The following is a 15,900-nucleotide window of genomic DNA, read 5'->3' as shown; positions in this document are numbered from 1 at the left end:
TAGATTGCAGGGACTTAGCTCATGAGTCCCTTATTCTTCACATTGGGGCTGCAAAATATTGATGAAAACATGTAGCATTTATTCACTTCTAAACATTTCAGAAAAGACCCTGATGCAGTAGAGACCTGTGTAGTCTCTATGGAATGACAGGAAGAGACTTCATAGGAGGTGAACACTTTTAGTTTGTAAAATATTTGGGTTTCTTCATTTTTTAGTACTAGAGGTTCTGGATAACCCAATGTTTTAGGGTAGTGAAATTCAGCATTAAAAGAAAAGCAATTCCTGTTTGACCTTCATGGCTGAGTCTTTGTGGTGGTTGTCTTCATCTTCTCTATGGAGGTGATTTGGCCTGCTAAGTCATGTGGTAACTCCTCATTGACTATAACTACATGATAAAAGCATGTTCTTAGTAGTGGAAGGTGCATCCAACAGGGATAGAATCTTTAACTGTGTGATCCTGTAAAATTCTTCTGGATAGATACATAAGCATTAAAGGAAACAAATGCATCATATTGGAGCCCACAGCTGCTGTGTTGTAGTCTGAGTTCTGGCACACAGTTAGAGCTGAGTGAATGATGACTTCATATCTACTCTTGTTTAGAAAAATACTGGGATGGACATTTATTCCAAGTTCTTTGTTTGAAACATGTATTGTTCAGCAGCAATCAGAAGTCCAGTCCTTATATAAACAACTGCGATGTGTCTGTGCTCACTATTTGGACAGTTGTAATAATACTTGGGATTTACTACCATAAATATTTATAATCACAAATTCATTAAAGATCTTTATTCTGCTTTTGCAGTGCTTATTGATACTTCCTTTTTCTGTAAGCAGTGTTGCCAGCTCTCTCATTCGCCATGTTTGGGTGTTCAGAGAAAGCAAATACATCTACAGCAAATGTGTTTAAAAATCTTTCCCCTCTAGTAACTATCCACCATTTTCTGTGTCATTCAAAGATCACCTTTGGAGGCATGCCTTTTTCTGGAAAGCCAAGTTCTAACAGTAGGAAAAATTTCAAAGGCTGCATGGAGAGCATCAACTACAATGGCAATAATATCACTGACCTTGCCAAGAGAAAGAAATTGGAACCTTCTAATGTGGTAAGACTACAATTTAATGGTCATCTAAACTTCTGCTTCCCCTTCTAAAGCAGACTCCAAGGCTTGTGAATGTGTGTAGCTGATATCCTTTTGATATACTGGAGTGATATAGAACACAAAACAAATTTTGTCACATACCCAAAGATCTTATTGTATGTATGTTTGTGACTTTTTTTTGTTATTATAGCTGAGCATTTTGCTTCTGGGGTCCTGTCTCATCTTTCCAAGATTAACCTTCAGTGTCAGATAGCTACTTTTTAAAAGAAAATCATCTGAACCAATAAGCACTTCTTTCCCGTCCTCCCAAATTACAGTAGTCCAAACCAGTGCAGACAAGATTTATTATTAAATAAATTGCAGCTTTCTCCTGGCTTTAAATTCTGGTATCTTCCATCCCTGCAGAGCTAGATGGATTCCTGGAGTGCAAAAGTCATTGAAAGGGAATGCTCCTACAGGCCTTTCTGATAGCTCTGAAAAGCCTCAAGATATTAGACTTGAAAATCATTATTTAGCTTATTAACATTACAGAGCTTATTAACATTTTATTCTATTTTTTTCTCTTGCTTAAACATTCATAGCTGCTTTCACATGCAAACTTGTGGCTTTATGGGCAGGGTGATTAAGAAAGAATGTACTTTAACTACTGTATTTTTAAAGCTTTAAATGTTCCTAAAATTGCTTGCTGGCATACAAAGGCAATGTGGGTAAGAAATAAATGTATTATTGCCATGAGTTTGAGAGGGTCTGAATAAGTTGTTCAAGGCTTTCTTCTGTACAAGTTTACAGCATTCACAAAGTCCTGCTAATGGCTCCACTATTGTTTTTCCCTGTATGTAATAAAGAGTAAAGATTTATATATGCAGTGATTATGAAGTGCAAAGGATTGATTACCATTTGATTATTCCTTGGATAGTAATACTGAAGTTCCATATAATTGTATGAACAATATGGCTAAATCATCAAGGTAATATGAAGGATAATTTTGAATACATAATATTTGCCTATACAAACTCAGTAATAAAGCTGGATATTTAGAAACTTTTCTATACATGAATTTCTTCAGTACTGTCAAAGGCAAAGAGCATAATATATATGCCATGGAGGAAGACTCCACTTCAGGAATTTCTTCAACCCAGTTGCATGAACTCCTTAATCTTTGACTTTTTTTTTTTTTTTCTTCCCAAAATTGCCTGTGATTTCCTGCCTGCAGTGCATTTTGAGCTTGTAATGTAACAATGATTTTAAAAGACTGATGCCTGATTTAGAAAAGGATCTTTGTGCAGGAGCAGTCTTTCCATTTTGCACAGTCAAGTCCACTGCAAATTAGCGGGACGTATTCTTAAAGCCTCTTTCTCAACAGAAGTGTTAAGAGGTTTCTGTAGTGCAAATCCTGTCCTTTCAAAAGTGTGGCATAGCTTGCAGGCCTGTAAAGTCTCTGTAAAATCACCTCTCTGTTTTTTGTTTGTTTCTTTCTTTCTTTGTTTTTAAAATTCTGTTACCTGTAACATGAAAGTAAAATCCATATAAGAAGCTTTGGCAGTGTTAGTGCTACATCAAGAGGCTATGGCATGCTAGTTTAATTTGATGGTTCTGTTGATTTCCAATTCTAAGAATGGCTATAAAAATAGAAGTGACCTTTGTTTTCAGTAGAATTACTTAAATTGCTTCAGTTCTTCAAAAGCAAAATCAATTTTACTCTAACTAAATCAACATGGATTTTTATGTTTCTTACAAAAGCATTTTTCCTCCTAGTTTTTAGCCTGATTTAGCATGAAAAATAGACTTGGTTGAGACTACTGTTGCTGTTAATCATGTTTATGATGATGGCATTTTAACAATCCAACAAGGATCAAAGCTCCATTGTAGAAGATCCTGTACAAACCCATAACAGTAGGCACACCCTGCCCTAAACAGTGAAAAAGGCAATGCAGACAAAATGCAATGAAGCAAAGTGATCAGTATGGTGATGAGAAGTATCATGGGGGGGTGGGAGGGGGAAGAGAGGTAAGAAGGATATAAAAGAGGTGTGAGACAGAAAAAAAAATATTCTTAGATGCCGATAGTCGAATTTCAGAAGTCACATAGTGAAAGGGAGTTCACAATACATTTTACAGAATGAGGAGGCCCAGATCATCAAAGGTGTTAATAAGATGATAATCTTGATCTGTGTCTGAACAAAATTAAATTTAAAAAAAAAAAAAATTAGGTCTCATATATATAGATGGTATGAGCAAAAAAGCACCACCAAACATCTCTTTAATTTATTGAAGAGTAAGGATGTAAAGACAATTTAAAAGTATTTTAAATTTAAATAAAATCCAACACTGACTTTAATAATGGACTTATTTTAGATTTAGAGGGCAAGAATAAGGGCGAAAAAAGTCTGGCAGTCCTTTGTGATACAAAAGATGGGAACAGCTCTTTGGAGAGGATGAGTCAGACGGATGGTCTTGAGCAGTTATCATTGCTCTTATTAGAGGAGCCTGATTTGTTTTCATGGAAGATAAATGAAGCAAATGATAAAGATGCCCAAGAAGGAGAGTCGGGGAGAAAAGGACAGCCGAGACAGAGAACAAAAGTGTTTGCTTTTCTGAAACAAGTTGCAAAAGAGAGTTGGAAGTGACTAACTAGCACAGTAGGTGCTAACTCTTGTATACAGCTTGGCTCAGGAGTAAGACAGAAACAGGGAACACACTTGTAAACAATCTTCCAGTACATCTTTTCTATGTTTTCTACTAAAGTATAACAAGCTTTGTAGGACTTTCATTACCTTGCGTAACCGAGGAGTATTGACCCTTGTACCATCAGTGAGAAGAGACTAGAATATGCAGCTAACAAGAAGCCCAGAGAAACTTGAGTTTAGGAATTTAGTCACTTCATCAAATTTTCCTACCCAGAGGTATATTAAGGGCAGGCAGTGTGAAATTGGATTCCATTTCCACAGAACAGTATCTCCAATTTTAAAGCCTGTAAACAAAAAATACTGAGGAGAATCGTATTTGCTACCCTCCATCTTTACATCCACTAGATCTATGCTCCACCCACTTCTGCAACTCCTATTAATGTGTGCAATCATATGCAAACTTAAGCTGAGTGTTTTCTGTAAATTATTTACATTTAGCAAACATTATGTTAAGCTTAAAGATGAGTAATAAGCTATTTTGAGAAAAATACTGAAATAACATAATAAATATTAGCATACAGTACATTGCTTGTATTGTATAATCCATGCTGATTTAACAGGTATTGTAGTCTTAATAAACTCATTACTTCTCTTTTGGGAGCTACATATGCAGCCAGTAGCTGGCAAAGGTTTTAAGACCCAATAGTATTTCCATAAGAGATAACATCTGAATTTGGGTGGACAAAATTGATTTATAAGAAGTAAACACGAAGCTAATTTGCAACACAGATCAAAGCAACGCAAAGCTCAGGCTACCCAAATTAAGATGTTTTCACCATTTCCCTTCCCTTCCAAGACCAACAGTTTCAGTATAAATGAACAGTATATGTTTGACTTCCAGATGCCATTGCCCAGAGAACTATTCAGCTTGTCCCTCTCAATCTACAGAAAAGGATCTCTTCAAAAAACCGGGATGCTATTATAGAGACAAGCTGCCGATTAGCTCGAACTCTTGATGGAGACCTAGTGAGCAATCTATATCAGATGGGCTTTCCTTAAAAAAGGAGTCGTCTTGTGAATTACAGTCATAGAAGGAATTGACAATCCAGTTTAGATTAATCTGAATAGCTCAGTAGGGAAAATACTAGCTAGCAGAGAAATCAGAATTATGTGTTACTTCCTCAAGAAATCTTTTATGAAGTTAGGGTGTTCATGATAAATGCATTCACTGATGTGAAAAAGGATTTGAATGCATTCAGTTAACATTAATAGGTGTTATACATGCAAGTATGCCATGCATCAGGATGACAGGAGAGTGACAATTGGATATGAAAGCCTTCCTGTTATGAAGAAATTGTTAGTTCCTCCCAGTAACAAGGCAGCAAGAGAAACTCCTAAAAATGTCTAACAAAATGCTTTCTGAGCACTACTTAATTGGCATCTGTGACTGAACCATGAGATGTAAGCTCTTACAAAATGTGGTTGCCCTCTGTGTCTACACAGGACTGCCTTAACTATGTAACAGAAGTTGTTTCTAATCCATAGGGTGGCTATTACAATGAGAATGTTATAAAAGGGTTACAAAGGGTATTTCATCCACTCTCCAGCTTTTCTTTTTCTGTATGTAAAATTTGTGGTTTAACCAAAAGTACTCTGTAGCACGCTTGGAAATTTTCAGACTAAAACTGTTCAAACAAATGACCTAACTATTTTGATTTAATGCTTAGTTGGCTGAAAATTTAAAATTAAAATTTCTAGGCAACTTTTAGACAAAAAAACCAAACCAAAATAGCCAAGCAGTTTAGCATCAAAGGGGATAAAGGGAGGTCCTTTGCCGTTACTCATAAAGTAGCTGTAATTTCTCTCATTCGCACTGTAATTTTAAAACTTCCTATCGTTCCTAATTATTTTCCTAAATCCTTGGATATTTTTTGTTATCCATGGAACGTGGGTGTATGAAAAGAACATGGTTTGTAATGCTGACATTTTATCGTAAAGATAGAAACAAATCTTTGAGATCAGCATAAAGAAATCTCTTCATGAGTTCCAGGATATTGGAAGCATCAGTGTTTCTTAATTGGTGATGGAGGCTGCCAAACTGATAGTCTAGTTGCTACTAGTTCTACTGGCCTTTATTGTGTGGCAGCATGGCAATATGACTTCTGACACTCTGTAGGAAAAAGAGGTGGTTATGTACAGTAACCAAAGAATGTATCTGAGAGCTCAAGAAACTATTATTTTTATTCTTTAATTTTGACATATATGAAACTGAATCTGCCACACAGGTGGTATCTTACTATGACAAAGATAAGGTGTTTTCTGATGTGTCGTTCTTTTTAAAAGTAGTGGATTTGGACACTGGTAAATGAATACTAAATCTTGATTCCTTATTGACATCATCTGGCCCATGTCCAATTGAAAATAACTACTTGTAAAAAAAATTTACTTAGGACTTTCCTCCCACACCTTTTCAGACGAAAGTTCCTATCTTGCTTCCAAATCCTCTAACTTCCGTCAAGATGAACTTTCAGATGCATTTATACACTATGAACACAAGAATATGTGACATAAAAGCTTATATCAGGAAGCCAGTAACATGTTGTTTACACATATTTATATGATAAAGATGATGACTGACCCCTATTGGGATTCTGAACAGGGCTTAGGTGAACTTCAGCTCTAAATATCTAGGTACCACCAAAAATGTTGTTCAATTCTTAATATTTTTTAATATACAAATAAATATCAAAGGAGTTGCTATCTTGATAATAGTAATAATTTCTGTACTGCATCTGATAAAATTCTTCCTTCCCAAATTGAAGTGAAAATGCCACAGTGTGTCTATCTGCCACAGTGCATCAGAAAACCATAGAACAGGATGCACTTTGCCACGTTAGAGGAATTCTTCAACAGAGCAAGTTTTCCTGTTATATTTGCATTTATGCATTAAAAAGTTAATTCTGGACAGAGATTGCCACAAATTATTTAGGATTTCTAAGGAATAAAATGGTTATACATTCTACCATTGTCGTCTTTCATGAGAAACAACTTGAGAACCAGAGTGAAAAATTCATGTCCCTAGTTCTAGTCTTGCTTACAAATACATTTAAAATCTTTGGAAATCAATAAAGTTGACTGGATTTTTGCCAACTTCTCAAATAGTAAAATTTTACAGTGTGAAACAGCAATTTCTTTTACAGAGAAAATTCCTGACAAAAAAATACTAGGCATTGTTCATGATCAGCTAGTCCAAATCCTTGTTTTGTGAAATGAAGTATTAGCTAATCTAGTACTATCCAGCAGAAAACATAGCAAAGAGGCTAGCTCTTCACAAGGTATTATACATCCTTCTTTCACAACCTCATGTATTTTATTGATTGACACATTGATTTAAGGGTATTTGGAAAGTCGTATTTCATTTTTATAAAAGGATGAATTACTGCTCTGTTATAGGCTTCTTTGGTGACCACGAACAACCCCAGTATTCTCTGTGATTCATTTCTTCATCTTCCAACTGGAAATAGTAATACTTTCATCTCAGCTTTATCTTAGTTAGATTATAACTGTTCAGGGAAAAGACTGCCTCTTATTGTGTATATGTACAGTACAAAATATAATGGGGCCACTGCTCGGCAAAACAGAAACATCAGCAACGTAATAGTAACAAAAATGATAATATTAATAACATATTTTTACATGCAACTTGCATTGATCACAGTAGTCTCTAGGTTGAATGAAACCTAGAATGCTTTTCTTGGGGTAGCTATGAATTTAGTGGAATCTTACCATTTTGCTTACGTTCTTGCTTTTTTTTTGTGTTTTACTTAGGGAAATTTAAGTTTTTCTTGTGTGGAGCCACATACAGTGCCTGTCTTTTTCAATGCCACCAGTTACCTTGAGGTTCCTGGTCGTCCAAGCCAGGATCTGTTTTCAGTCAGTTTCCTTTTCCGAACGTGGAATCCCAATGGACTTCTTGTCTTCAGCAACTTTGCAGATGACCTGGGCAATGTTGAGATTGACATAAATGAGGGCAAAGTCAGCGTCCATATCAATGTCACCCTAGTGAAGAAGAACCGAATAGACATCTCATCAGGTAAGTGGTTTTTTTTAATTGGTACCATCTTGTTGGTGGTGTTTAAAAGCATCATGGACCTAAAAATTAGAACAATTGTTTTACAAAACCTGAAAATCAAATTGCAACTATATTAAATACTTTACTGTATGTTTCATTGAGTAAGAGGTAGAAGAATATTGGAACAGTTGTTAGATTAAAAAAGAAGACACAAATATTCTTATTCTGTCATGAAACCTAGAAAATGTATCACCCCTTATCTATGAGGCAGCATTGCTTCTTCTTTTCTTTCTTCCATCTGTCCTGCGTTCTTCTCTGCAAAAATATTTGGTTTCAAAAGGGAAGAGTAGACCCTTGTTGAGAGTAGCCTAATAATTAGGCTGCTGCTACTACTTCCTAGTAATTGCGAAGCTCTCATGAAAAAAAAATCCATTTGTTTTAACCACAAGGCTGACACAGAAAATACCATGACATTCTCTAAGTATGCTCTAGGGCCATGCTGCAGAAGTACCAGAGCTTTCAGTACATGACTAAAGATGTTTTGGAAAAATACTGGATAAAAGGTACAAGATCACATTTGTTTCTGGAAGAAAGAGGGTGTGGTGTGTTGGTGTCAGTTGATCAGCCTTTTAAAATTACGTGATACTTCCATTTTGATAAATTATACTTTCAGTCTAGATTCTTTATAGGCATTTCTGGATCAGCTGTAGTTAACAAAACATTAGCTACATCATGTCAATTAACACTTTGTCTCAGCAAAATCATGACCTAATCATGGGTTGGAAAATGCAGGGTTGCTTGCAAATTGATCTAGGTCCACATAAAAAAAAAAAAAAATAAAAAAAAACAACCAAAACAAAACCCCACAAAAAACAGCGATTGTTTCAAATAGCATATATGGCAACCGAGTTTCTTAGGCAAAAAAGGAGGACTTTTTTACCTGAAATGACCTGTGGTTACTATTTTTTCTTAATTTCATGATGGAGGTATTTCAGTCTTCATTAACAGGATTGATATACTGATATAGCTCTGAATGAATGACTGCTTCTTATGTCTACTCTTCTATTTGATTTCTACTTGAAAATATATTGTCTACATAGTCATATAAACAGGGACTTGAGGAAATGTAAGAAAAAGAAGAAAGTGCCTTTTTTAATGAGAAAACATACATTAAGTAGGCAAGTGGACATCTTTGTGAGTTTTTTTCTTTTCACCCCATTAATGAAATAGAGCTGGGCATGAAATGAAATTAATTATTTTAAAGATAGAACTGAGTAAAATATGAATAATAACAAGTAAAAATCAGAATTTACCTGTTTTGTAAAATGAAAATGTTTTTTATGAAAAATACATATCTGCTTTAATCCTTACAATTTTTTTCAGCACAAAAAAAAATCAATGCCATAGATTACAAATTAGAATTTTGTTGCCTTTGTTATATAAATACAATCATGAAAGAATTAAGTGATGGGTTTTTTTGTAATACAGCAGGGCCTTAAACAAGAATGTTTGGTTAAGGTGCTAGTTAATGGTGCTAGTGCATCATAAATAAGAAACACATGGAATTATCACCCTCATTCTTTCTTCCTTAGCTGTGCCTACTACAAATCCCAGTTTACAGAGAGAAGTGGCTACCCATGCTACTTCTTCATGAGCTTCCTTATACCTTCTTGGTCATACAAAGGTTTTAGGGCTCATTAGCCAAGTAGTATGAGAAATAAAAATTTCACCAATTTCCCACTGATTTTTCCCAGTGTATATGTTCATATGAAACCATTTTCAGATTCCATTACATTTTCATTCTGGTAAGTAAACGCATGTGAAAACTTTTAACTTGCTCTTCTGCTTTCTCCAGACCTTCACCCACCACAACAAAAATTCCCCAGCTACCGCGATGTAAAATCAGAGTATTCATATTACAACGTTCTTCTGAAATGTTCTGAGTTTAATATTCTTCAGAGTAAATCTTTTCAGTCTGTATGATCAGTGTACATAACAGCCCAAGAATCACATACAGCCATTCATTTTTATAGCCATCATGCTGTTCTTAATCTCTATACAATCCAATATTGACATACTACAGTTTGAATATCACAGTTACTTTTTTCCTTTGTTATTATAATTTGTACCATAATAAAAATGCAATTATTGGTTAATTTTCATTGTATGGACTTTTTATATTTGCATAGCTATCCTGGGAAAGCTTTGATTTATTTTCATACTTAGTTGATACTTTTTTTGCAACAGGCATTTTCGTGCCTGTGAAATGAATTGTGTGTGAACATAAGAAAGCAAAATATGGCATCTGCCAGGGAAGGCTGCAGAAGGAATGCTGCTGTTGTATGACAAATATCACAGCAACCTTCTTGTTCTCTTCTTGTGCTGGGAATTAGCAGATGTCAGCATATAAACCTGCTGGGTTTATGTAGAAGTCAAAGTGGTCTGCCTTTGGCACAAAGATTTCTGACTGTTGTGGTCCTATAGATACACGATCTACACTTTTCCACTGTTTCTTTTTACTTACAACTGGCAAAGCAGAATTTTCTATAGTCAAGTGTGCAGCCTTCTATGTAACTGCATGTGTAAGGAATGAATAATTAGACTTCTGTCCACTGGCAGGTACGCCTCCTGGTTATTACAAAGAATTAGGCTGACTAGAACCACAGCCTGGATGCAGGTGTGACTTGTATTTCATAGCTTCGCTGTCCTTACGTCCATCACTTGTAGTAGCGTATTTTCCCTGGAGGAAATTAAAGTCTCTTAGTCCTTTTATTCTATAAACCTCTCATAATTTACTAACTTACTCTCATTAGCAGCTTTTAATGTCAGCTTTTGGTGTTGACATGGGGACATCAGCTGTTCATTCTGGAGCATAGTCCAATGTTGGCTATAGAAATAGTAGTAGAACTGACTGGCAGGAATTACATGAGAGAACTGCATGCCAATGTGCAGATGGCAGAATTCGTTCCTGCGCATCTCTGCACTAAAGATACTGGTGTAGAACAGAGTTGTGGTTTGTCAGATTTTTAGTGTCATAATATTCCTTAAGCACCTTAAAGCTGCATGCACTGACTCATGAAGCTCTAACTTAGCCTGAGTGGCATTCAGATAAATAGGGGAGCCTAGCCTTCCAATGTATCAATTATGGTTAAATAAACCATATGGTTAAACCTTTTTCACTGGTAGCTAGGCACTGCAAACCTCCTTATCAAACTACTTTACTAAGGGCTTTGTGATGCCTGGGAGGGATCAGACAGTATGTGAAAAAGATTGTCCTGTTGACTTGATGGAACTTTCATGCCTAATTCATTTGAGCATGTTGTTTAAGGAGAGAAAGGCAGCTGCAGTTTTAAATACTTTGATGACACTTCACAAAAATAAAAATGAAATAATGCATAGAAGGTATAGTTAAAGGAGCTACACTTCTAGTCCCATATATGTGTACTATACAGGTAAACCTGTGTTTGCTACTTACTTGTAGAGTCAGTAAGGTAATTAGTTTACAGGAGATTGTAAAAAATTTTCTAGACAGCTGTAAGGTTTAGTGGCAAGAACACCAAACAATCAGCAAGCAGTCAATTGACTGTTAAGAAGACTGAGAGCTGCTACTAATCTGATAAATCAGAAATAGGTTTATACTTCATTTTTTAGGCCAATCAATTCTACTTTTTCTATTTTATATAGTGAGTGAAGGGATACAATAGTCTAAGGCGGTCAAATAGAAAGCATGAATGCAAAAGGTTTAATCTCTGTGTAAATTCAGTGACTGTGAGAGGTTTACATAGCATGATGTATGAAAACATTTAGATCAGTAGTAGGCAATTCATGGGAATCATGACGCAGATATTGCTTTGCATTTAAAATCACAGAAATTGAGAGCTGCCATCAGGCAGTTCCTTCTTAGCAGTTTTGTTTGTATCCCAGAGATCCTTCCCTGCTCTCATCTGTTCTGTTTTTTCAGATATTTTTTTTCAGGGATAATTTTTTCACAGTGTTAGCAGATCAGAGGAAAGATCTCTTAGGTCTTATCTAATGTTAACCTTTGGTCTTCCAAAAGGCACCTAACTGGTCCTTCATTTATTTAACCGCCTGTCCTGCCCACTGGATTAAATCGCTATATTAAATTCTTCATTAACTTCTTTTAGTTTCTTAATCTTCTTCATCTTTATTGGAATCACAGGTTTAAACTGTCATCCCCGTACTTCATTCTTGGAATGTTTAAAATAAAAAGAATATTCTTTTATTATTAAAATGGTTTTATATATCTGAAGCCTCTTCAGTCATTAGGAGTTCAAAATTATCTTCAGCCTAATTATGAGACATTCCTACTGTCTGTCATGCCTTAATTTTCTCTTTCATTCCATTATTGCTACTTTAAAAAAAACACAAGTATTTGATGTTACCATTAGCAGTTCATACATAACTTTCTGTAGATCACTCATTGTTTTCCAAAAATGCATTTCATTTTCTTCTTTAATGATGTTAGATATCGTTCATCTTGCTGCTCCTTTCATGCCTTCAGTCACTTTCAAACCTCTGCCTCATCCCTATACATCTGATTAAATCACTTAAATGTATCTGTATTATGCAAATTTCATATTTATTTTACATATGCTGAAAAGAAACAGGGATGGTTACATGTATTGTAGTCCAGTATATATGATTTTTGTGTTACTAGTAAAAGGCAACAGACTTTGTGCTGACATGGCAAAGCAGAATCTCAGGTTTTACTTGACCTGGCTGTAGCTTGCTTCACAGTGGCCAAACTACTAATCTCTGACCTGTCCTGGGCTTCAGCTTGGTGAATGGTATAGGCAGTAAAAAGATGGTAAAAAGCAGTAATAAATTTTTTACTATGTCAATAAGGTGTACACTTTTGCCCATAACACAATTTTGAGTGTAACTGGTTATTTTACACTTAATATGCAGTTCAGTTTTCAGTTTGTAGTACATATGAAAGGGAAAAAGATTTTTTCCTTTTTTCATGACAGTGCCAGTTGTTCCTTCAAAACAGGTCCCTAAACAGTAGAAAACTCCTTCCCTGCCCAGCATTCTGTTAAGTGTCCAGTAAGCACTGTTTAGCTGTGAACAGACCAGCAAAACTGTCATACAAAGTCAACGGCCTTGATTTTGCTTTTTCTTATGTTAATCTTATTTAGACCACCATTTGATTGATGAGAGTTATATTAATAAACTTGCTGTTAGTAAGAGGAAAATCAGGCCCACTGAGAGCTGAAATAAAGATTTAATTAGAAGAAATAAGCCACTGACTGTGCAGAATTACACAGGTGAAATACTTAAAGCTTGTGTATAAATCAAGAGTTAAACATCCTATTGACGTTTTCTCTGCAGAGTAAACTGTGATTAATATCTTCACAATTGTGTATGTCCAGCATAGGGATTAATAATAGGACAGAATCTCAGGAAACACTCAAGAGATTTATCTTTACTGCTCCATGTAGTTTCGGACTGAAGTCTGCTTTTGGCATCATGCCATGGGGTTCAGGCAAACTTCCTGAAAATTGCTGGGTTTACCCAAGAGATTGATGGAAGCAACGCTAGGCTGAGAAGATGGAAGAAAAAAGCGTTCTTGCTTTTTTGAAGAACTTTTTAAAAGTAGATTTCCAACGTAGTTTTGCATACCAAAGTATTCTAATATTCTGCTACAGTTTTAAAAATCATTTAATTTTTGTATATGCTACCTGTTTACCCTAAGAACCTACTCAAAATTTGTGATCTTTCAATTAGGAGAATAAATTCTTGATGAAGTTGTGTTTATATATCAGCTTTAGCAAGCTAATGTCTTCTTTCTTGAGCACAGAAGAAAACAACAACTGGAAAATGTCATACACCCACATGTCTCTTTGCTATAAAAGCTGTTATGAAACTTTTCCCAAAGCCACGTGCAAATGCTGTTCAGTTCAGGGTTAAGCCACAGCCCATGTCCCAGTTGCCTTCTTTTCTTCCACTTACTTATGTCTACCTGCTTCATGAACTTAACTTAAATTCCTTCCAAACAAAACCAAACTTTTCTGAAGCTTTCAACATGGGGGAAAATTGGTAACCCATTAACAAATATGAAGAGTGTTGCTTTGCTTGAATAAACAATAGTAACATTCAAAATAACACTCCTGAAGGAATCATCTAATGGCTTTCCAATGTTTTTAACAGCAAACCCTGAATCCCTGTTTCAATATAGAAAAGAACTTCTCTGCCTCTTGAGAAAAGGCAAAGTTTTCACGGTGGCAGATTCTAAAATAATCTCTTGATTTATCCTCTGTTTATTTTCTCACTTGTCTTTTCATAGACAGCTCTGACCTTTCATATATAAACATTCTCTGCTCAACTTAAATACTAGAGGCTCTATGAAGATCACTTGGATTTTACCCCACAGTAAAAATGATAAGTCACTGAAAAAAGACATTATCCCCTTTGGCCCATAATATCTTAACAGAGAAGTTTTCAGTGTCCAAAATCTTCTGCCATTAAATTGAATTCGTCTGCTTGGAGCTCCTTTTTTCCTCTTCCAACTTTCCTAGTTAACATCTTGTTCTGTACATTAGCTGCTGCTCAAGGCTGTCTTCAGTTCCTCCTGTCAACCATAAACTTATTAAAACCTGGGATATGAATATCTTTTTGTCATATTTATCCGTATTAAATAAATCACACTTCTCCCTGTGGAATCTCTCTGGGAAGCTTTCCACCCTTCTGTCTTTCTGCTAGATCTCAAGTCATCTGAATTGCAGTTCATTTATATTTTAGACCTTGGGTTAAGATAACATCCTTCAGGTAATAAAATGTCTCTGTCTGACAGATCTAAAGTGATACTCTTCCAGTGACAATTCCCAGGGGCGTTTTATGCGGGAATCGAGAAGTATTTTTGCCTCTGATGCTAAATGAAGGTTTAAATAGGGAATGTGTATACACAGAGCAAAAGTGTACTTCTGGTGGGAAGATAACATTTCCCACCAGGTCTTTTTCATATTACTGATACTAGGTTATACACTGAATGTTAGTAAGTGGAGGCAGATACCCGTAAGGCACTTGTCAGCATGATCGACATGAGAGACATAATTCTGTCCACAAAAGACAGCATGATGACTTAGCATTAGAAGAGTCTGAATATTAGAGAATTATTTTCTTCCCAGATAGCCAGTTTTGTCTGTTTCTCTCTCTACGTTTATTTTTGGCTAATGACTTTAAGCAGTGAATGTAGCTACATGAAGAGGTCTTTGTGGTTCTGAATTACACAGAAATGAGAAACAGACATGCTTGTAGTAGTTATTATTTTTTTCTTTTTTTTTTTAGCTATGAATTCTAAAACATAGATGGTACCATTTTCAGATACTTCACTAAGGGTAACGTAACTCTGTTGGTTGCACTGGTGCCTTGCGAGCATGGAAGAACCTGAGAATCAAGAAAGCAGGCTGTCCTCACTGACAAGCTTTCTAAATTTACAGAGGAGGCTGAAGTTCAGTTTACTTGTTTTGGCCTCATTTCCCTCAGGGCTGCAGAACAGAGTTAGAAGGGACCTTTGCAGGTCATTCTCTATTTTAGCACGGAAATATGAAATAAGGCTTTTTACAACTACTGTTTGAGTAGTCACTGTGTTGCACTGAAAATGTGCAACTGAATGTTGCACGTTCAGGAAAAAAGTGCAATAGTCAATGGTTAAATAGTAATTATGACTTTCTACTAGAAGAAATGTAAATTATGTGAGTGGAGCTGGACAGAACTAGTGGGGAATTTACACTTTTAATTGTTTTTTAATTCAATAACTTTGACAGGAAGCAGAATCAATGTTAGTTGCTTTCCCTGTTACCTATCTTACTTCTCCCACATGAGTTATTGCCAGTCTGATTCTAGTCAAGTCAGTGAAAATTTTGCTTTCAATTTTGGTGGATGAATGATAAGCCCCTTAGCACTGAATGCTACAGAGTTGCCCAATATTTCATAGTTACCTGAAGAACATAGGTTTTTACTTAAGTGAGTGTTCTGTTTGCATATTTTTGTTGAGTACAAAGTACCATGAAGAGACATCTCTCTAAAGATTGTTTTAGCAGGGCAAGGATGCTTAGTTAAAAAAAGCATTACCTCTTGGATT

The 15,900-nt window shown here is 35.6% G+C and overlaps 1 protein-coding gene across 1 annotated transcript in view; it reads left to right on the top strand.

Moving 5' to 3' along the window:
* Positions 1 to 15,900, top strand: part of LOC104290340 (contactin-associated protein-like 2) — a 792,176-nt gene that overhangs the window by 582,031 nt on the left and 194,245 nt on the right. The window contains exons 7-8 of the mRNA XM_009889431.1: positions 958 to 1,101; positions 7,553 to 7,817. Coding sequence (XP_009887733.1) covers positions 958 to 1,101; positions 7,553 to 7,817 — 409 coding nt within the window. The remainder of the gene's footprint in view (positions 1 to 957; positions 1,102 to 7,552; positions 7,818 to 15,900) is intronic.

Source organism: Charadrius vociferus, unplaced genomic scaffold (genome assembly GCF_000708025.1).
Source record: "Charadrius vociferus isolate BGI_N301 unplaced genomic scaffold, ASM70802v2 scaffold97, whole genome shotgun sequence".
Lineage (NCBI taxonomy): Eukaryota > Metazoa > Chordata > Aves > Charadriiformes > Charadriidae > Charadrius > Charadrius vociferus.
This window is presented reverse-complemented; position numbering and strand designations above follow the sequence as displayed.